At 44.4% G+C, this 21,595-nt stretch overlaps 1 protein-coding gene and 1 long non-coding RNA gene across 2 annotated transcripts in view; one reads left to right on the top strand and one right to left on the bottom strand.

The window, feature by feature from the left end:
* Positions 1 to 770: 770 nt before the first annotated feature.
* Positions 771 to 21,169, bottom strand: LOC147752411 (uncharacterized). Its single transcript, XR_015314127.1, has 3 exons — positions 16,014 to 21,169; positions 11,423 to 11,540; positions 771 to 1,354 (listed from the first exon to the last, which is right to left on the bottom strand). It is a non-coding gene; the product is annotated as an uncharacterized LOC147752411 (long non-coding RNA).
* The window catches only part of LOC111268243 (uncharacterized), a 49,412-nt gene continuing 39,349 nt past the window's right edge, over positions 11,533 to 21,595 (top strand). Inside the window, exon 1 of the mRNA XM_022847102.2 lies at positions 11,533 to 12,327. Within this exon, the coding sequence (XP_022702837.1) occupies positions 12,202 to 12,327 (126 nt within the window). The 5' untranslated portion in view covers positions 11,533 to 12,201. The remainder of the gene's footprint in view (positions 12,328 to 21,595) is intronic.

Here is a 21,595-nt window from a genome sequence, read left to right as displayed (position 1 = left end):
AACTGCTGGAATATTCGGTACTAAGGGGTCCGATTGAGCTGGCTGGATTTGCTATTTAAATTTCCTCTTATTGTTGTCATTAGTGGACTTCAAGTGAACATCCTCTGGCTCCTGCCCCTCTCAGTTATTAGGATTCTTACGTCGCAAAAAAGACTTTAGCTTCCTGGCAATGTTGTAGACAATCTTCTGCACCGCTCTAAGGAACAGGATGCTTTGGTATGGATAATGGAAGAGCCGAAAAATTCGCAAATTTTTGACCCACTTATTTCGCAATAATATTACTTGCAGTTTTGCTGTCCCGGCCAAAAAAAAACAGAGAACACATGTACGACATGATTAGAGTCCCTGAAAAACTCTCCACCTTACTGTTATATCTGTCCTTTTCAGGTTGTATGCATTCATGATAATTAGTCCATAAAGCTACTGCAGTTGGCCTATCGGTGCTCTTAATATACTTTTTAGCTTTATACACGACACTGTCAACATCCATTTTTATCGCCACACGAATATTCACTGACATTCTCTTAGAAAGAATCTCTCTCAGCGTGGAACCAAAAAGCTAAACAATGCCCATACTAGTGCTATCTTTTCTAGCGAAAAAGGTTTTCTCAAATATGACTCCTATTCCAGGATGAGGTACGGTCACCGGTGCCGCATGTTTCTGATTCGCGTGCAATTATGACACTAGCTTTTCCACACCATCACTCAATGAAAAAAAAACGCCACGAAACTCTTTAGCATACACATGTATAAACATTCATAAACTTTTCTGTTGACCAGTCTAATGTCGGAACTGAACATAACCTCCAACACCATTTACCTCCGAGGTCGATTTCCGAATTAACCTTATCGTTGATCTTACAAGCGATATGCACTACTCTGTTATCATACAACACTCATAAACGTTGTATTACGTTCTGTCTCGCGCAAACATCCACACTGGCTGGTGGCGATTATATTTGCGATAGGGAATGCAGTCGTCTTCAAGGGTTAACGAGAAATTCTGGCGAATGTAAGCTGGGCAATGCTGCTTTGACTTTCTTGTTGGTGTTGTTGATCTTGCGCCTGTAATGAGGTGACTCTTGCCATCCTATTGTCGAGGGTCTACGCAAAATGGTACGGGTACGTCTTCGTGGCTTGATTGTGCTTAATCGACGAGACCTAAGTCGCAACACTGCCATTCTTTCTTACTGATCCAAGGAAGAAGTACTCTCGCAAAGTCGATCAGCACATTCTCGATAAGAAAATCCGTCAATTCATAACTTCCTGCAAATACCGGGTATTTTCTGTACTTCGCGACATGGGATGAGGTTGGCTGAGTTGGCATTTATCACGCCGAGTTCAGTGGGACTTCCTAAAAACGTACAAAGACCAAGGAACGCGAGCACACAAGAGCACATTGGTCAGCAGTCGTTAAATATATAGTCTAAAAATACAACCTTAAGGGCTCTCTGTAAAAAAAAAAGTAACCTACACTACTGTCTCGCGTCGTATTAGAAAAGGTTTTAAAAGGTCGAAAATAAGAATCATATGAGCTCAGTAAAAACACAATTGCCAAGCGCTAATAATTTGCAAATTATTACTTGCGAAACAAAGAAACAGGGTAATTTTTAGCCAATATCGGTACGCGAGATGAAAATATAGTGCATTCGGGATTCTTTCACACAAGACAAAAGACATAAGGCTCGCGCAATCCTGCATGTTGCGTTAGGCGTTCCGAGGGCCAAGTGATTTTGCTGCATAACAAGGCCAAACACCAATAACTTTGGCGATGCGAAAACTTTTCATAACCCTGGATAAAAAATTCTTTTGTATCCTGACTGAAGCCACGACCTTGCTTATGGGATAGGTAAATGTTCAGATCCATACAGCACGGCTTGCAGGATGTTTACCATGAGAGATCGAAGTCCGAAAATGGGTCAGTGAATCGATTATTTCGTGCCTTCTTATTTTGCTAAGAAGTCCGTGTGCCCGCACCGCGAAGAAAAGTTATGGAAAACCAATAATATTATTCCATCCGGCAAAATCCATTTTTTGTAACAACTGGCGAAACTTGAAGTGAACAGGAAATACTATTTTCTGACCGATCTAAGATAATAGAACACTAAGCCTTATTTTAATAATGAATATAAATGAGCCAGCAAATAACCCCTGCAAAAATAGCAGTAGGTGCTTTAAACATAACATCTATTATTGTCCCCGCATTGGTTATTAATGCCGTACAGGATAATATACTAAATCCAGGATTACAATAGAAGCTTTCATTGATGAAAGAATTTTATAAAAGCTAGCTCGTTTTAGGTACCAAAGTGAATTCACTCTGAACGCTTTTCAGTTTGCGCTGATTTGACTCATACTTGATTCTTGCGCATTATCAAACTGCTCAATTTTGTCTAAACGCTTTCACTTCCTTGTACCCGTTTTTTTCTGCGGGTAGAGTAGCTAGCTATCCTTTTCAATTCTGACCGTCTACCATTGCTGTTGTCGTGGAAATTATCGTTCTTTGGCAGGCACATGTCGCCTTGCTGCAATCGAATCTTCCCAATGAATTGAACCTCCTGCAACATCCATGGTAAAGGACCCCACTCTACACTATATAATATTGATACAGATATTACTGAAGATGAATTAGCAACAACGCGCTTGTCAGCTTTGTTTCCTTATTTGTCACCGGATGACAAGATGATTTCTCGGATTTTGTGTACTTTCTAAATTACTGCCATTCTCCAAGATGATCTAAACACCAGTTCGACAACAGCTATTCTAACGGCAGCACTTATAGGAACATATAATTAAACACAAGAAGGGAAACCCTACAGATGTGTGTTCTGTTTTTTTGCACCGCACTTTAGCAGAAAGCACGGTTACTTTCTACACTTTTAGATGTTGCCTTTTCTATTGCTGCTGCTATATGCAAAAATGCAAGTTGTGCTGAGTGAGTTCCACTGGCCCCGCAAACAATAATTACTATGACTTTATATACTATTGTCACACGCTTAGTAAAATAATCCCTATCTGTGTATCCATGTACACCAGAGATTCTTATTCTTCCTGCTGTCATTGTTCATCTTTGTGTTATCTGGGCTTCCACCAGTGGCATCAAAAGCAGATGCTGCTGCCATCATAACAATAACAACTTCGTTGTTTCTTCAGTTTTCATTCAGTTTCCACGGTGCGGCGGCCGCCGCCGTTGATCTTTTCAAAGCCCACATCTTAGCACCTGCAATAGTTGAGCTACGCATTCATGCACACATATATATATATACTGACAAACTCTTTCCTCTCGTTGACGCGTTGCGGTTTGCTGCGCTCAAAGCGGTACTGTCGCGAGCTTTCTTACGTATGTACTTAGTACCAGCAATAATAACAAACGAACACTCTCTGTTCTTCACGATCAAACCTTTGTTACGGCTGCGGCCTTTTGCGGGGGTGGTTAGTAGCGTCGTGTCCGCCTGTTCTGTCATCTTTTTTTTGTTCCGTCAGTTTCTCGTTGGTTTTTCGCCCTTAACTCCATAGCGCAGCCGCCAGAGACGCCACCAACGTGGGCAAAACAACGCGCGATGGATATTGAAGGGCCTCACGGAATGTATGTGGCGACGCTGAATCTGTGGTTGCGACTGTGTGTATTTATGTGCTACCTCAAAACCTGCTAGCTTCCCCGGTTCTTGGATTCGGCCTGCAGTCGCACCATTAACGGCAAGCGACAATAATAGCGAAATCGACAACAAGAACAAGTCGTATACAGAAGATATGGTATTTAGGCACAATAGCTTCCCCACCTACACAACCACTTTCAGTTTAGCGGTTAGTATCACTACGACTTCGAAGGATATCAAAACCATTGCCTTTTCTTTTTCTATCTTCGTTTCCCCTATTCGCTCGAAGTCTGATCACTCCCAAAAACAGAATGAAGACTCCTTTAAGCTTCCACTAGTACAACTCACTGACAGGAGAACTACCGCGGTTTCTACCACTTCTCTGACTTAAATCTCCATTGCCCCGTTCGTCTCAGAGCAGAACACTTACTCAGGTCACTGCTGCTTATTCTCCTACACTCTCTACGCCATTTGTCAGACAGACTGTCGGTGTGTTTTTCTGTCCGAACCTACGTCCAGGCATTATGTAGAGATTACACAGACACAAGCTCAGACTTGTTTTTCTCGGTCAGTTATCATCTTCCTTTGGCCACTATAGGCCCAATCGATTCAACGTTCGGTATAACTTCTGGCTGTTGTTAATACTCGCCCACAACCTGATGGCGACAACAACAACAGACGTATGATGATCGGCGCTGTATGAGAGCTAACTCTGCTCTTCGTCGTCGTCGTCGTAGCGGCGTGTCAATGGCGGTTTCATACAGAAAGAGAGAGAAAGAGAGAGAGAAAGAGGGAGGGAAAAAGCTAGCGAAGTTGTTAATGCGTTAGATGCACTACGCGTGCAGTCAAGAACCACAGGTCCATCATTAAGCCCTCGTTCCTTTTCGGTCTCGACTCCTCAGCTCGATCCTCATCCGACGTCTCGTCTCAATCGGTCTCGCCGTGAACCGCGATCCGTAGTCCGCCTTCTCGCGCTCCTCCCCCGCTTCCTGGCATTCGATCTTTCGTAACTGCCGCTATTTTCATTCGAGAAGTTGTGAGGTACCTTTGCGGCACGGCGACGTAGACATTCACTCACACACACATAGACCGATACACAACCACACACAATGTATATATATCTATATGTACAATATTGTTTCAAAAAACGTATATAGCCTCCAATACTGTTCGTTGGTTGCTTCGTCGATGCTACTATAGGGCCACCATTTCTGCTGCGGTCTTTGCTATTCCTCAGGATATCATCGCTCCGCACACATTGGTTTTCGCCGTGCCTATCTTCAACTTCTTATGTTTGTCGAATCTCCCCGTCCTGTTCCACCGATTGGATCGAAGGCATACGCCCCATTTACCTTCGTCCGCTGTCTCACGACTACGTAGCGTCTGCGCCATTGCCGCTGGTCACTGCCGATGCTGATGCCCGATCTTGCTCAATGGCCCCATTTGACGGAGCTGAAGATATTGAGAACGTATAGTTCGTCCAATACGATTCCCTGTGTTAATTACTAATGCTGTAGCCGTTTTTGGCGGCCACCAGCACCATGAGGATAGTCTGAATATTCTCTTCGTCTGCCACGAAACTCTACTGTTTGTTCCGTCTACTACCGCCCTGCCATTGCTGTTTGCATTATGAATACGTCCTAGAAATAAAAGCCCTGCAAAAATCCTGGATACCAGATCGGGTACCCTAAGGTTGAGACTTGTTTGTTGACACAATATTAACCGAAGAAATTTTTTCCTCACTTGAACGCGCCCTTTCTGAGTACGCTATACTACAGTTTTAAGCGCAATAATAGTAACGTGGCGTAATAGTGCTTTGTTTGTTGGTCGAATCATTCATAGTGCTTAACGTCGCTACGACGGCAGTTTCGGAGCGCGGAAACTTATGCCTTTCTTTCTACTGCCGTTACTACTTGTCTGAATCGGCGTTCATTCCTTTTCGATGTTCAGGAACACTGTTCTAACATTTTTTCCTTTCGTCTTCTTTTTATCTCTCCGTTTTCTGCAGCGCTATATCTCTATTCATATACGTGCCATGCGGAACCGAGTGCAGTTCGATTGGCTTTTGGTCTCGGTGCATTTCGTCCTACGGCTGCCCAGGCCACCCTGCCGCTGTAGTCTGCGGCAAACTGACGCCAATCTGTAATGCCTACGCCACAGCAAACAGCAGCAAAAGCAACAACAGCGAGAATCTTCTTGTAACGTGTGTAACCAGCCGCGAATGAGACGCGCACTGGCAATAAACGACCACGTTAGCAGACATCACCGTTCCACTAGCCGCTAAGCGAGTCAGTCAACCAGTCACCCATCCACTGACTAAACGTCACTATAAGAAACAAAGTGAAGCTAGCTCAGTACGACCCAAAGCACTGCGAATAGCTAAAATAAGCTTTCTATTATACTAAGATGAGGAAAAGCCCTTCCATCTTCGACGACATCGTCATCTCCCATCAGTTACGGTTAGCTATGGCAGATATGCTGGTAACGTTCGTCAACAACGATGGCTTGCTCAGGTACAAGTAGTCGTCATAACGTAAACGTCAGCGGCGCCTTTTGGACCTTCGATTGCAGAAAGCTGCTCACTCCGTTGAACCTAACCCAAAGAAAAACAGGGCGATAATATTAAGTGGCTGCTCGCGGTGTCAGCTTCACTTCGGTGGAAGGCTGTGGTGCTTGTGCGTTCGACTCTACTCGATCGACCTGTTTCAGTTGGTGAAGCCCTTCATCGGTTCGTCCACGTATTGCCGTCCACTCACATGCACTATATTTTACACGGGCACACACAAAAGCGCCGCTTGTCTTCTCGCACATTAACTCTTATCGAGTTAGTTGACTGTTTAGCATAACCATGCCTCTTAACCAATGAGCGCATAAAACATGGACCAACGGAACATCGAAGCTATTCCATTCATTTCTTAAGTAGATTGCTCAATCGTTCACGCCCACGTCATTTCACCGTTGTCGTAGATTGCTGGGCACGTCGACCACCAAGCATAACTTTGTTAAAGGCAAATATTCGGGACACAGTGACCTAACCTTAGGCCAAATGGTTCTCTTATATATATATATATATATATATATATATTGCTATGATTTATCTTTGCGGACGAAAAACTCCAAAGGGACCAAACCATTGTCAGCTATATTGAATCAATTTTCTCACTTGTAGTGCTTACACAGATATTAAGCTACCATACTACCTTGAACCTCCTCAATCATATTTACAGTCCATTTGTATATATATATATATATATATCATATTTGGCTGAGAATATAGTATACCGCCATTTATGACTAGCGCAAGAAGGAGGATAATTTTTGGTAGGCGTTTAGAAAATACTAAGCTTGAGGGTCACGTGCTAGTCTGAGCTCGAACCCGAGCGCAAGCGCACTTTGCTTCGTAGTGGGGGCTAGTCATCTGATGGAATGCCGGACGTAAAACGCGAAACATTTAGCTCTAGGTGCCTAGAAAGAGGGTTTTTGTCTGCTATGAATGAGCCTCCCGTGGAGGTCTTCACTATCTTTCGTTTTACATCTTGTGATCGTCAATTGCCCTTTGACTAAGTGGCAACCGTCAGGATCTTGGCGATCCTCGCGCACCTGAACAAAATTTCTTTAAGCCAATGACCACCTGCAAGAACAAGCATCTCATTCATTCACTGTGTCAGCTAATGCCTATGGCAGTGAATATAGGAAAATAGACGACCAAATGGCGTTATACATGCGCATATAGCCATATAAAACGGGCATCGTATAAGGTATCATAAGCCTCAAAGATCTCTTTAAGGTATACGTATGGCACTGTTAGTATGTGCGTGTGCGTGCCTGCCTCGTGTCTGTGCTGAAGGCTGGGTAAGGAGAAGAGGACGACCCGTCATTCTCCAAGCTGCGTTGTATTCCGCCCCCGCGCACTTCGCCAACTCTCCGGTTTTCACCACAATAAAAGATGGGTTGAGATGTATCAGAACGAATGCCTTCCCACTAGTAAAGCAGCTAACAAAGGCAGATGAAACGTCGCAGTAGTGCGTCGATTCTCTTCTGTGCTGAGATCAAGTGAAGCGGTCAATCTACACTGGAGCAATAGGAACGAGTCCAAAAAAAATTCCTCGAATACCTAGCAACCATCGGCTGCCCTTATGTGAGCAACAGCAGCGGCAAAAGCTGTAAACAAGCGGCTAGCCGGGCAAACAGGTAGGCAAACATTCAGTAACAACAACAACAACAGCACCAGCACCAGCAAGTGAACAAACCATCTCATTCCACCCGGTTTGTTCGTTTCTGCTCTGGCTCAAGTTTTGTCGGTTGGGTAGGGCTCTCTGTCCAGTCGCGTCGCCGGTTGACCTGGTGCGAGGTCGTTTACAGCTTTGGGAAGCCGCACCAGCATCTACCCGCTATCTACCGCAGTTATTCCGCTTCTTCTGCATTTTGAAAGCCGGTAAAGGAGGAGAAAGTTAGGCGCTTGTTAGCTTCGAACAGGATGACCCAAGCATTTTGTCGGTTTCACCATGCGGTTTAAAAAACGGTTCAAGTCGAGGTTTCTCTCCTGCTCTAAGGCATTTCTTAATATCCAAACGTTTCGCGAACTCAGTAGAAATACAAATGCAAAGAAACTCTAAAGCAAGCATACTTACGTAAATCTCGAAAACTTACTGCGTCGTTAGAGAATAGCAACATTAGCTATCCTTATTAAAGTATCGATAAAAATTAGAATGTATTATCCTAACTGCTTGAGGTTTATGAAAGTGTCATCAAGAGCGACGTACACACACATGCATTACGTTTTGTGTATGGGTATATGTAGTGCGCCTTCAGTGTTGGTGGTTTGTCTGGCGGAACGTTATAACCCTCAATTTGATTGTTGTTCCCCTGACAACGTACACCCAATAGACCAGCAGTCGCTAGAGCCATAAGCTAAGGGTACTGGGAAAGCTACTACTTAATTTAGAAAATCCTGTGTATTTTCGTCATGTGCATGCGCGTTTGGTCGCTTATCTTGCTTCAACGCATGCCAATAGAAACAGAGAGGCGAACGCTATGTCGTCCATGTACTTCACCACCGAGATTGAGGGAGGCAGCAGTTATCGAGCTCCGCTCATCCGGAACAAACGTGGACCGCGACAGACGTCGATCGAGCAACTGTGATGTAGCAAGCGCTGAACGGCAAATAACAAGGCAGCAAAAGAGAACGACTGGCCAAACGACTGACAGAAGTTAGCCATAAATTTCAATAGGAATGGACGTCCAATATGGTATGTCATGGATGTCAACAACACTGTTGCCTGATTGCAAAACAGCACCTATCGTGGCGATTACCTCACAGTAACCGCTTCAGTTGACGATACCTTCTGCTAGAACTTTGGTGCGGGAGAAACCGGCACACGGGCGCGTATCACTAAGGAAGAGATCGAACAAAAATATTAAGGCAAACTGTTCGCGATGATTTTTTAAAAGCAGCCTGAATAGAATAGGCCTGGCAAGAGAGGGGTACCAATCGAATGAACCGGAAGTAGCCTAGGTAGTCGCCAGGCGTCAACAAAGCACAGACAGGGACATACGCTTGCTGCTGTTGTCGCATGCTGCAGAGATTCCGCTCGCGAACTGATGATAACGACATAGCGATGCGTGAGCTTTGTTCGAACCATTTACATGGCTCACAGCTGACTGGGTGCTTCAGACGCATTCAGTCTTACACGGAATATCGACCTGGCCGAATTTCCGTGGAACGGCAGCCATTTGGGGTCCCTACAAAAAAGTGAGAAGCCACAGTAGTATGCTATTCGGTTACATAAGGGAGGGTAGTGCTAAAAGTGCTCCCAAACGAGATCAGTCCTTGCTTCGCACTAAACTTTTTATTGCGTAATGCGGTATCCATATAAAACGATGGACTGCTTACCCATATAATATACGTCCGGTAGAGACAAAGTGCTATAGCAGCTTTATTTATTCTGAACCAGATCGCTCAAACGCATCGCTTACTTGCATGACAATCGTATACGTTTTTGTATTGAACGAACAAAGGATACGATGTCGATATTACTGCACTATTATTTGTGCCGAAATGAAATTACAGAGACGCATTTGAAGTAAGTTTTGTTTAATTAATGCTACAAATGGAAAGAGGTGGACAGAAGACCAATCCGAAAGCACTTCTCGATTGCCTAAACTGCCCTTTTCGGTTTTTGATATACTTTGTCTATTCAATGATCGTTGATTCTGCTGTAGTGCGGGTGTAGCAGCTCGTTGCCCAGCTGCCGTTGGCTATAGTTGCCCCGGCAGCATTTGTCGTCTGCTGAAAAAGAGAGGAGGAGAGTGAGAAGTCTCCGATTTAGCTATTGCTGTCGGTGTAACGTCGTAACCGACTGTTGTCGTTCCTGCTGCTGCTATTGCAGCCGAGCGCTTGTCTATGAGCTGAGCGCTGCAGGGCGTCGCGCGCTAGAGTACTGCTGCTTCTGCCAGTGAGGGGGAGGCGCGGAACAGAACGTAACCAACAGCCAGGTGAGCTAAGTGAAGCAAACTGCAGCTCAGCGCGGAAAGTTCGTTGCCGTTTGCCAGAGCACTATCACGACGACCGTTGTCGGCAACACGTCCACTGGCTGACGGTGCTCCATACGCTCCGCTGGACATCCGTCGTCCGATAGCAGCAACAGCATTAACTGTAAAGAAGCGGCAGGCGTGTGACGTGCTGCCTTGAAGCTCATCCGGCACGGCGATGCAAAACCCTCTTCTAGCACCGTAAACGCCACTAGTACAATTGCCGCTGGTGCTTCTGCTAGCAGAAGCAACCCCTATGATATCATCAATAACAAGCCGATGCTATAGCTAGCATGCCAAGCGAGGGCGCTGGCATCCCTACGGCACACACTGCCACTGTTCGAGGTGCTGCTCGCAGCGTCCTCCTGCGATTTGTGCGTGGCTGACGCGAAACGAAAGGAATTTGTGCCACCCGCAATGGAGTGGTGCCGCTAGCCAACCGAGCAGTCAGCTAGCGTTCGAGTTGCCGCAACTCCGCCTGCGCTCGTTCGGTTTTCTGTTCTGTTCTCTTTGGTGCCGCTCTGTTCAGTTGCTGCTGCTGCCGCGGCGGCGGCCGCGACAAAAGCGATTCCCGTCGTTGTCGGTTCTTCGGTCTGTCAGTCGTTTAGTTCATTCGTTCGTCCAGTGCGTCTTTGTCTACGTGCGTAAAAGGAGAGCCGAGGGTGTGTGTGTGTGTCTGTGTGTGTAAGGGCCCCCTCTTTCTCTTCGCTGGTGGCTGCTGCTGGTGCTGATGGCGGCCGCAGCAACGGCGGCTGCCGCAGCCGCCCATTCAGTGCCGCAAGGACTTCGGCTGGGTCGAACCGAACGGCTATCCCCCTCGCAACAGCTCACTACAGCCACTCACTAGCAGCAATCAGACGAAGCACTGGTAGTACACACACACACATACATGAACAGACTCATACACACGCACAGGACGCCGGACTGGCCCCGGCCTTACCCGTCGACGACGTTCAGTTGGCGCTCCGGTACCGATCAGCAGCACAGACAGACCAGAGGCAGACAGGCAGAAACAGAGGCGGACAACCCATCAACCTGCAACGTCGAAAGAGCAGCGGGGGGAATTTCTGCCGATGTGATTCGCTCGACAGGTTACTTCATCAGATACTGTCGCGTGGATTACCACAACGTACCGCGTTGTTTCAAGGAAGCTGTGAACGCAAAAACGGGAACGCATAGTGCACAATAGTGAGCACTTGTAATAGTTGCAACAGAAAAATCAACCGCTGTACGGATTGTGCGTGGATTGTGTAGGAACGTGATGAAAGTATGCACCCATGTACGGCGTGACTCACCAACTGTGCAACACGCAGAGAACTGCCGTTAATTGGAACGAAGATCCAGACGGTGCTGACCCGCGCATGTCTTTGGGGTCTGGCTCAGCGAAGGATCGGAGGCGAACTTGAGCGTCACCTGTTACGGACGATAATCCAAGATACCGTTAGACTGAATGTCTTTAGAAGAATTGACCGCGCTCGTTCATTAAATGATAGAAGAACATGTGCGACTGGATTTCTTAAAAAAAGAAAGAAAACCAGTTGACCCGTTTGGAGACACTCTTTTTTTTTATAAAGCATTGGGCCTGTCTGTGCCTCTCTGGGTTTATATTTTTACTTGTGCTGTACTCTATTGTGTAACGCTGATAAAAGCACTAAGCGTACTTTGCTTGTAAGTGCTTATTTCCACGCACTGGATGCGATCGTGTGGACGTACGCTGGATGAGGTGGAGTCTTCAGTGGGCTGTGGCGGTCGCGTAGCAACCCCCAACAGGACACAAACCATAATTCGTTGAAGCTAATTTTTGAATAGCGTTCTTATTGTTGGTGTTTGTATCGAACAGGGCTTCTTCTATAGTAGTGTCTGGTGCGCCTTCAATAAACTGGGAAATTCTCAATAAGCATTATTCCCGTTTGTGACGATTTCTCAGTATTTGTCTTAGTGCAGGAACTCTACTTACATCATTGAAGAAAGAACGGAATTTCATTACATAGTTGTTAATTGAGCTATTGTTTATCACCAAGCTTGAAAGCGTTGTTTTGTTTTTTTTATCGTGACATTATACCAACGATTGAATATGAGTGCAACAACGGCGATTGCATCTTCAGTGCCTATGGATTACACGGCTTACGGACCTACGCCTACCTCGCGGCGGCTGATTATGGCACAGTACCAACTACCCCCACAGAAAGCGGTAAACAAGGTAAGTTAGTGAATTTCAGCTATCTAAGGGAAAAGCCATTTTTAATGCCATTTTTTACGATTTTTTTTAGAAACGACAAAATTGCTTTTCATTTTTATACATAACAATCACACCTAGTCACCTCTTAGACCTCGTTTTGATCCTGGAATGTACGAGCACGTGCTGACAAACACTAACTTGTTCGATGGTGCCAAGATAAGGAAGCTCTGTTAGCGGATGGAGTGGCCGTATTCGTCGTAAGACATTCAAATTCGGCCGAATCGAACATTTGTTGACATTTTCGGCGGGCTTGCTGGGCCACAGGGAATCCCACACAGGCGTGCCAGTAATAGCCGTAATAACGCGTGTAATAGTGCATAGAGCGGAACTTCCACAAACAGAAACGGCTTTTGCGCAGACGGATGCGGCACTCATCATCTGCGCGATGTTGCTTTTACTTGTTCAGTTTCTCGTTTGCTCATGCAGCAGCTGCTGCGGCACACATCATCACCGCAATCATCGTCATCGTTGTCGACAACGGCTAGACCACGTTGGGAAGGGGGAACTTCACAGGCGGCGTGTATCTCATTCAAAAAGCCTTTACCGCATCAATCGCATGCTAGCAAGCGGGCGAGCTCGCTGGCTGGCATTTATAACAAATAAACGAGTAAGCGCACATGATGGCTACGAGGCGATCATAGGATCTAACGTCGTCGGTCTCGGCGCTCTGGTCGCCTGATTCGTGTATCGTACGACAACGCCTGACACGCAGCATAAATATAACAACCATGCCGACAAATTCATTCGTCCGCGCATACCTCTGTGTATGTATGCGCATCCATACAGACACCTCTACATTCAAAAAGAACAATTTAAATATTATGGCTTTCTAACACGATCCACCCCCAATGCAGTGAACCCCGTTTTTTGCTTACTTAACTTTCATTCTGATTCCCAATTTCGATGGCTTTGTCACTGATTAGTGTTAGTCAAAATGGCCGTATCAGATCTCAATCGCCGCGGAACAGCCTGGTTAGGGATGTTGCTGTCATGAATCATTACGCAGCCCGTTGTTAATGTTGCTCAACGGTATGTATTGTCTATCCATCGTTATGCCCTTTGCCGCCTGTGTAAGTGATTTTCACTTTTGTGTTGTATTTGTCTGGCATCATTTTCAACCCGCCACGATAATTGGCTTTGCAAAATGATTTCCTGATTATCGGCGTACATTCGCAAACGACGTTTATCCAACTAGGGAGCCCAGCAAGAAACCAGCTCGGGTTTAGTTCAGTGGTAAATGATAGTTGGTTTCTCCAGTTTTCCGCCTTGTTGCTGTTCCCCAAAAAATGATCGAACTCTTCTGTACCGCACTAGCCATGCCGTATACATGTGCTTGCATGTGTGCTGTGCTTCCGACAGCGACCTTTTAACGAGAACCGACGGAAATATCGACTGTAAGTCTGCCAAAATCAGCGATAATTTTCATTGGTAAGGGTGGGGGAACGAGCCAGATGGGGTCATTATGGTCCATATCGACATGAAACAAACACTAGTCATGCTCAAACGCAAAGAACGGAAAACAGATGATTATCAAAATTCTACCTGTCGCTGCTGAAACGATAACAAGTCGTCTATCGTCTGGCGGTAGGTGGCAAAAATAGATGACAGGCGTAACATGACTAACCGAAACCGGAATTCCGTGCTGGTTTCTTGGTCTCGATAGTTGAGCAATATGTGCTAAGGTTCAAATCTTTCGCCCTACTTCGTTTTTCCAGGTGCCCAGACGTCTAAGCGTTGCCTGATCTCCTTCAGTGCATAGCTGATAGCTAGAATTAATGGCAACAGCAGCCACTGGACGCAACACAACCCAAATGGTGGCCGAGATCAACGCACTAAAGAGAAGCATTGCGGTATTCTTCTCAACGAAATCTACGGCTTACATTACTGCGATAGTGGTCTCAACCCGGAGAAAAACGGAAAACATGCGGAATATATTTCGCTGCTTTGGCTCTCTCATTACCTATTTTGTCCAACCGTCTCGTGCTCCGGCGTTCTCTGAACTGCAGAAGTGTTGCCGCGCATTCAAGGTGCACTCAAGTATCGCTAGGCGAATTGGCTGGTGAATCGAAGCACCCCGCTTAAGCTCCTGTCAAACGATTGGATATATTCCTTAGAGAACGTTGCTTATTCGTCTCATAAAGGTGTATTGATAGGGCGGAAATAGCCGAGTCTGTGATGCTCATCCCGTATGCGCACCGTTGAAATCATAGCGTTTACGGTGGCAGTGATAGAAGCCGGTGATGTTACTGGCTTTGGTTTGTCGTGGTCGTCGCACGGCCACACGGTTTAGTGGTTTTTGCTCGTGTATCAGGAGCAACGTACTACAGCATGGTATTCAACTATTTGCCCGATTCAGTCTAAACCAACCACTGTGTCCTCGCTCCTTGTCCTACAAACGGATAAACCTACGCAAAAACAGACTGACTAGCGTACGTATGTGTGTATTAAAATGTGTCGGTTAGCTGTGTGGTCCTTCTTTTGTGTCCGCTTCTTTGGTCCTTTCATGTTTTGGCCTTCTTTTGGCAACTTTTCGTCTTCGACTTTTTGCAGCTAGCTTGTATTCTCCTATTCGAATTGTCCGCCGAGGACGAACGTCGTGAGTGCATGGTTGTTTGTTCGTCTATTTGTGTAGTGTGTCATGTCATCCATGTGTCGTTCCTCCAATGATTTAATAGCTCGCTTGACGCAAACCTAATAATGTTAATATCGATATTATTATTGTGTTATCCATATTGTTATCTGATTTTTCTGTGGCCGCTGTCGAATGGGAACCAGGAAGGGCAGACGAAGGGAATGTAGGGAAATGCGGGGCCATGCGAAGTGAAGTCTGTGCATGAATATGCTGCAAGCATAGTGGCATTAGATAAAGACGGTTGTGGCCAGTATTATGTCGGAATACGACTCATGTAAGCCATGTAGTGTTCTACATGCACATACGTCGACCATGTAACTGCGATGGCCTCAGCCAGTAGCTGCTTTTTCCATCCTCAATGGTACAGATCTTGGCGACGCCATGGAATGACACGAGCGTAGTAAAGTCATATTCTTCGTCCCTTGCTACTATTAGCAGACTATATTTTTACATTATCAATCTTGCAAATGCCCCAATGTTAATGAAGGGGCAACGAATGAATTGGTTCATATAGTCCAAGTGGTACGTCCTACAACTTTAAAATGTAAAAATTCTGAGTGTGTAAGTTGACGGCTTGGACGATTTAGGCACACTTTTTTGTTTTTAAATTTAGTTAAAGCGACGGGTATTATTTTTGCGTTAGTTCTGGCCAAACATTCGTTCTTTTTAGAGATTTTCCAATGGCCTCACAGTGGCAATTTACGCGTTTTCAATGAGCTCAGTTGGGTGATGATGTCAACTGGTTATCAAATCCTTTAAGGTGGGGACATACTTATTCTTCCTCATTGGGCGTTCAGGTCGGGTTGTATTTATCGGCAGGCGTCATAGATATCAAAATAGAGCATGGGGTTTTATTACTTCAAAGGCATGTTATTAGACGCACGCGCGAATATTTCGAATGTAACCATAATCACTACAAATGTTGTTAGATGAAATAGAGAGGACATGATAATTTAAACCCTAAACTAATGTTACATTCTTAGTGTGTCAACTTACATCTGCTGCTTCAACTTACATGTCTCAGTACGATACTCGATCTCCTTATGATGACACAACATCTCCCCTATGAACATAATCGCATCAGCATATGCCTATACAGATAAACTTGTTGAGAAGTGAGAAAACTTAGTGAAAATTGCATTCTAACGCTTCATGCCTACTTCTCTTTAATAAGAATGACCTAACTTCCATGTTGCTTCTTAGGTTCTATCGTTCGAGATATACTGCAGACTTGTTGATAATTATTACATATTCGCTTCATTTAGATATATTAAAACACTAGCAAAATAGATCAACAATCGGTCCTCAAAATTAGATAATTGTGCTTGGCCTAATTATTGACAAGGATACGATTGCGTAGGTTGATTGTTAAAGATGTCAAAGTTGAGGGTGTTTTAATCGCCCTGCCGCGCCCATCTGTAGACGTTTGTGGCGCTCTAATTTAATTGGTTCGATAGCCGACGTTAGAATTACAAACGAACACACTAACTCCCATACATCAAGCCAACTGCGTTTCGGAATATTCCATACGTAAATTATTAAGGAATTCCTTTAATAGCTCGTTAGCAGGTCAGCAGACTATTGGATGATGCCAAGAATGTGGCTGCTAAATCCCCTAGTTCAACGGCAAACAATCACATAGTGGATCTTAGTGATAGAGAAGGCCACGAATTTCCCGTAAACGCCATTTGCTCAGTGATTGGCAGTGATCCAGTAAGAACACAGTGGCGCTACAGTATAATTTCCATTGCACACTTTCAGAGCGGTATACAAAGGCTGGGCAACCAGCTCGAATATTGTTGTCGCTGCTGTCGACATCTCAAGGTGAACTCGCTAAGGACTTTACGTGTCGTAAGGGGACGTGGTCGATATGCTGGGAGAAACATCAAAAGATCGTATCTTTTCAGCCGACTCGCAAAAGCTCTCGCGAACTCTTGAATAAGCGTGCAGTAGAAACGATCGCGTTTGTCCGATGAGAATGAGATTAGGAGAACAATTTTCAGGAATGCGAATGTGGAGTAGAACAAAGAGAAAGAGATCGTGTACGGCTACCTGTCATAGATAAACAGACGAAAAGATTCATCGAACGGAAAATGAGTTGTACTGATATCTTTAAATCCCCGTAACAAAAATCCGCTCGGTTCATTCGGATGCTGCTGCTGCTCGTTAGTCAGCGGTACGCGAGCAGCAGTATGTGCAATCTGCCCCACAGTCACAGTGATTTTGAGAAGTTTTTGCACGCGACTTACGACGGGACGATCCACAGGTTACCGTTGCTGAAGACAAATCGATACACATAAACCTGTCCCCAACCAACGTAGTCAATCCAGCCCGGACCACATATTCTAGGCGACCGTGCAGTTGCTTTTCGTGAAAGTCTTACTTAAATAGGAGACAAGCTATATACAATAGGTCAACTTACAAAAAAAAAGATAAGTAAAACACAGCTTTGACGCGAAACAATATTTTATTATTCCTCATATATATATATATACGCAGTACGGGCGCGTACGGCCTGTCTTCCAAACGCAAGTTAACTCGGGTTTACACGTTGCAAGAGCCATAGAGAAAGCAACGGACAGGTATTTCAATAAATGTAAGGCATACTGCTTGCAGGTCCGTTGTTGCAAAGAAGTGATATTACATTTCTGGTTGGTTTACCCGGAAATTTATCTAGCTAGGTTTTTCTGAGCGAACACGATATTATAGTTTATCACCAGAACGACGTGGGAGTTCCACGTCTCGTTATTTTTGCTTACAAAAATAGTCTTGCTTATTTCAGCTGAAAAACTAAAATCACTCGGTTCTGAACTACATCGTGATATTTTAATATACCGTATGTACTCATCGCGTATCTTTTACGTTCGCTCGTTTGAAGATGCCAACCTGACGTTGTTTTTTTCTTTAGTTTTATGGCGTTTTTTACAGTCGCCGCCTTTCATGTTTCGTAATGATGCATCTGAAGATATATATACACGATGTTTTGATTTCATGAAACTAGTAAAGTCCAGTCACGTACGAAATTAATTACGCTTAGAGAAACTGCTCGTGACCGATGTCTACTGAATTTGCATTTAATTGCGCTCAGTTGATGCACTAGTTGTAAGTTACGTCGTTAACTTTAAAACTGCTGTAAGGTTAGAGGTTCGAGTCCCGACGTTGGAAGTTAGATTATTTTTGTTGTGTTTTTCTGTACAGCCCATTTGGCCTATGTCGTAGTGATCGGTTATTGTCTTGGATATATATCCGAGTGTCTATTTATGAACAGAACTTGCGAAAACTGCTTTGAAGTGATACACTGAGAATATACAATGTGTGTTATAACAAGTAGTGAGATTATCCTTTTTTGTTTGCGCAAAGAAACTTAGCGGGCAGTATAGTCTGCCGGATTATTGTACCGAGTCATATCTATTTAATACCATTTCTAGATTATTTACTAATATATTGTCGCATAAGGAGAAACAGAAACGCATTAATATTATTTGAGCAGGCTATGAGGGGGGATATTATTTTTTCTTCCAAAATACAAAATGCTAGGTGCGGGCGGCTTGTTTAGGATTGACGTTTAAGTAGTTCTTAATGAAGAATTCTGTGATCCTGAAATGCGCATTTCAGAGGAAGGATGCGCAGAGGAAGTTAGGAAGACTATCAGTTTTGTTCATAGAAGAACTGGAAAATAAGTGCACAAAAATGATATAGCTCTTACATCTTTAATGTATGAACTTTTTCTGTACAAATTTCGTCAGAAGCATAATAATAGTAGTGACACTATCCTAAGATACATAGAAAAACGTAAAATAATTATAAATTACACTGGAATGCGCATTTATATTACTGTAAAGTGAGACCTAAATTGGATACTATATATTTGCAGCGATCGCATAAACATCACGAATATATATATATATATAAATACATCACATTCGATCTGATCGCAAAGTGCCCTTATTTGAAAATGACCACAGTCTGCTACCTAATGAAAAAAAAATACACATAAACGAAAAGAAACAAAAAAAAAACGAAAACTAAAAGGCGCGCAGTGAAGCGTTCGAACGAACAAAAAATGCTCATGATCGTAAATTGTTGTGGAGCTTTCACAGAATGATCGCATTGTGTTTTTATATATATATATTATATATATATATATATATATATATATAGCTTTTAACTGCTGACTTTTTGGTCGCCATGTTTGGCGCAGTTCTCCGAGTTGGGATGCTGGGAATAGCAGCTGTTCACAACATGATTCCGTTGTTCCAAACTCACACACTCTCTCTCTCTCTCTCTCTCAGCTAGTACTTTTCGAGCTGCTCACGAACCTCTTTTCTCTCTTGTTTTTATTCGTTTTTCATCGCGTTTCGCCGTTGTTGTTATTGAGTTTCTTATTGATCGTGTGTACGCGGGCCGTTCTTTGTGCGTGCTTAACTGCCGACTATCTCAGTGAAAGAGGAGACTGAGTCATTTTCGTAGGTGATATATATGCTTGTTGCTACTGGTACTGCTAGCCATGGTGATGATGAATATGGGTGAAATGATAGGGGTAACGTTTTGGCAGTTAGGTAGTATCAAAGGATGTTAACGCTGACCAACGAGTGACTCGGGTTCTTGTGCTGCTGCCGTTGCATGTACAGCCATAGCACACAGCCGATAGTTTTGGAGAAGACCGTAGTATACCAACGACAATGTGATAATAACAATAATCCGTCTACCTATATGTCAATGAAATAGCCCAAAAATGACTATTACGTTGTCAGTCAATAGCAGCAATCTTCAGCACATTCGCCGAAGCAGTGTTTGTCTAGATGAGTACTTGTTTCCTGCGCAGACTCTGCGATCATGCGATACGACCACGATGCCCCCGGGAGCAAATCTATAAAAATTACTAGACAGCATAGCCGCTAGAATAAAAAGGCTGACAAAAGATCCCAGCATTAATAGCTCACAAGAGGGATTGCCACAGGCAAACGCACTGAAGCAAGGCAGAGGCAAATAGTAATTGAGTGATTACAGCCGAATGAAATTTTGTAGCACAATTTAATTGTGTGGGCATAGTGGTTCATGGCAATTCTCTATTGAGATAACACAACCAGCTTGTTGCTGTGGCTGCTGTCGTTGTTGTGAGTGGTTACTATTGGTGGCGTTAAGATTGCTACTGTCCAGCCAATGTTATTGATGGACCTCGCGTTGTCGATTCGACTCAGAAGTTGAGGGCTCCTTCGAACTGGCTATTGTTCTATAGGGCATTAATCAAGCAACCTAGGGGTCGCAAAACCACCGTAACCTAAACTGTTACATTACCTTTCCGAACTGGGATGGCAACGACAAAGCCGACAATGATAATGATTACATTTATGGCGATCATGGTAACGGAGACTTGTAACGATATACACACGTATTTACGTGCAAGCATATGGCTGCCTGTCTAACCGGCTGAGTGACTACATCTTCTTGTTGGTGTTGCTCATGTTAATTGGATGGCTGGCTGGCTGGCGCATCGGTAGTTCCCTTCGATGTTGTTGCTAAATCGTCAACCTGCTGCTGCCAGTTTCGTGCGGCGATCCGTTGAGTTGCGCCCCTTTGGGAATGAGTTGCGTCCGTATCGTGTTCTTTGGCTGCTCAGGGTTCACGCGCTGCTCGAACGCATGGCGTCTTCCTGATGTCGTTCTTGCCGTTGCGCTGGTGTGTGACGGCGTACGAATAAGCATCGTCTGCCGAATCCAAAATAACATGGGCGCGAACAGCTAGCTGTTGAGAGCCAGATCTAGCACACGCACACGGCAAACGGGATGTGCAAGCGCAATGCTATCTGCAACGAAATCCCATAACAGCAACTACGATGGAAGGTCAGTTCATGTCTAATTTCGAAAACGGTGGGAAAGATTAGTGCAAGATGTTTTCCACCGATTTTGTTTTACAACCCCTGGTGGGTTAGATCTAACGAATACATAGGTATGCCATATCGAACGTGCGAGTACCATCAACGGCGGTAAAGATGCCGGTAACAACAACAACAACTTAAAACAAAAAAGCCCCTGCACAATAAGGAAATATTACAATGCAATATTGGAAATAGTTCTCAAGCCCTTATGTTGGCTAGTGGATGAATGACAGTGAGCCACATCAGAAGGCCCTGCCGCAGGGCTCGAGCAACGATCAACTAAAAGGTCGATAGAAGTTATGAACTATGCGCAAAAGGTTGTAACCCCGTCATGATAAAGCTGCTAGGCAGACAAACGGCGTGTGGTCGGCGATAGTAGTTGGATCGATGACGCAGGAAAAAACCAAGCTAAAAACAAGTCGTCGTTCGATCTAACATACATTGCCAATACAAATGCTACTCGGTCATCAAATCTCGTTGTCGACCGGCTTCTTCAGTCTGTACAGACTGTGCAAACATACTCGATGTACATCATATGAGACGAGTAACAATTACAGCAAAACCATTTTACCTATTACTAACGTACAATATGAGTAACACAAATTAAGTTCAGAGACGCGAATCGTTTTGCAAGTTTTTTAACGTCGCTAGGCTTGCGGCCAGCAGTGCTTGGGGGCTACAAAAGAAGATTTCTTCCTCTTCCCGGCAGTATCCAGAAG

Source organism: Varroa jacobsoni, unplaced genomic scaffold (genome assembly GCF_002532875.2).
Source record: "Varroa jacobsoni isolate VJ856 unplaced genomic scaffold, vjacob_1.0 scaffold_1268, whole genome shotgun sequence".
Classification (NCBI taxonomy): domain Eukaryota; kingdom Metazoa; phylum Arthropoda; class Arachnida; order Mesostigmata; family Varroidae; genus Varroa; species Varroa jacobsoni.
The sequence above is the reverse complement of the archived record's forward strand: the minus strand, read 5'-3'. Positions and strand labels throughout refer to the sequence as shown.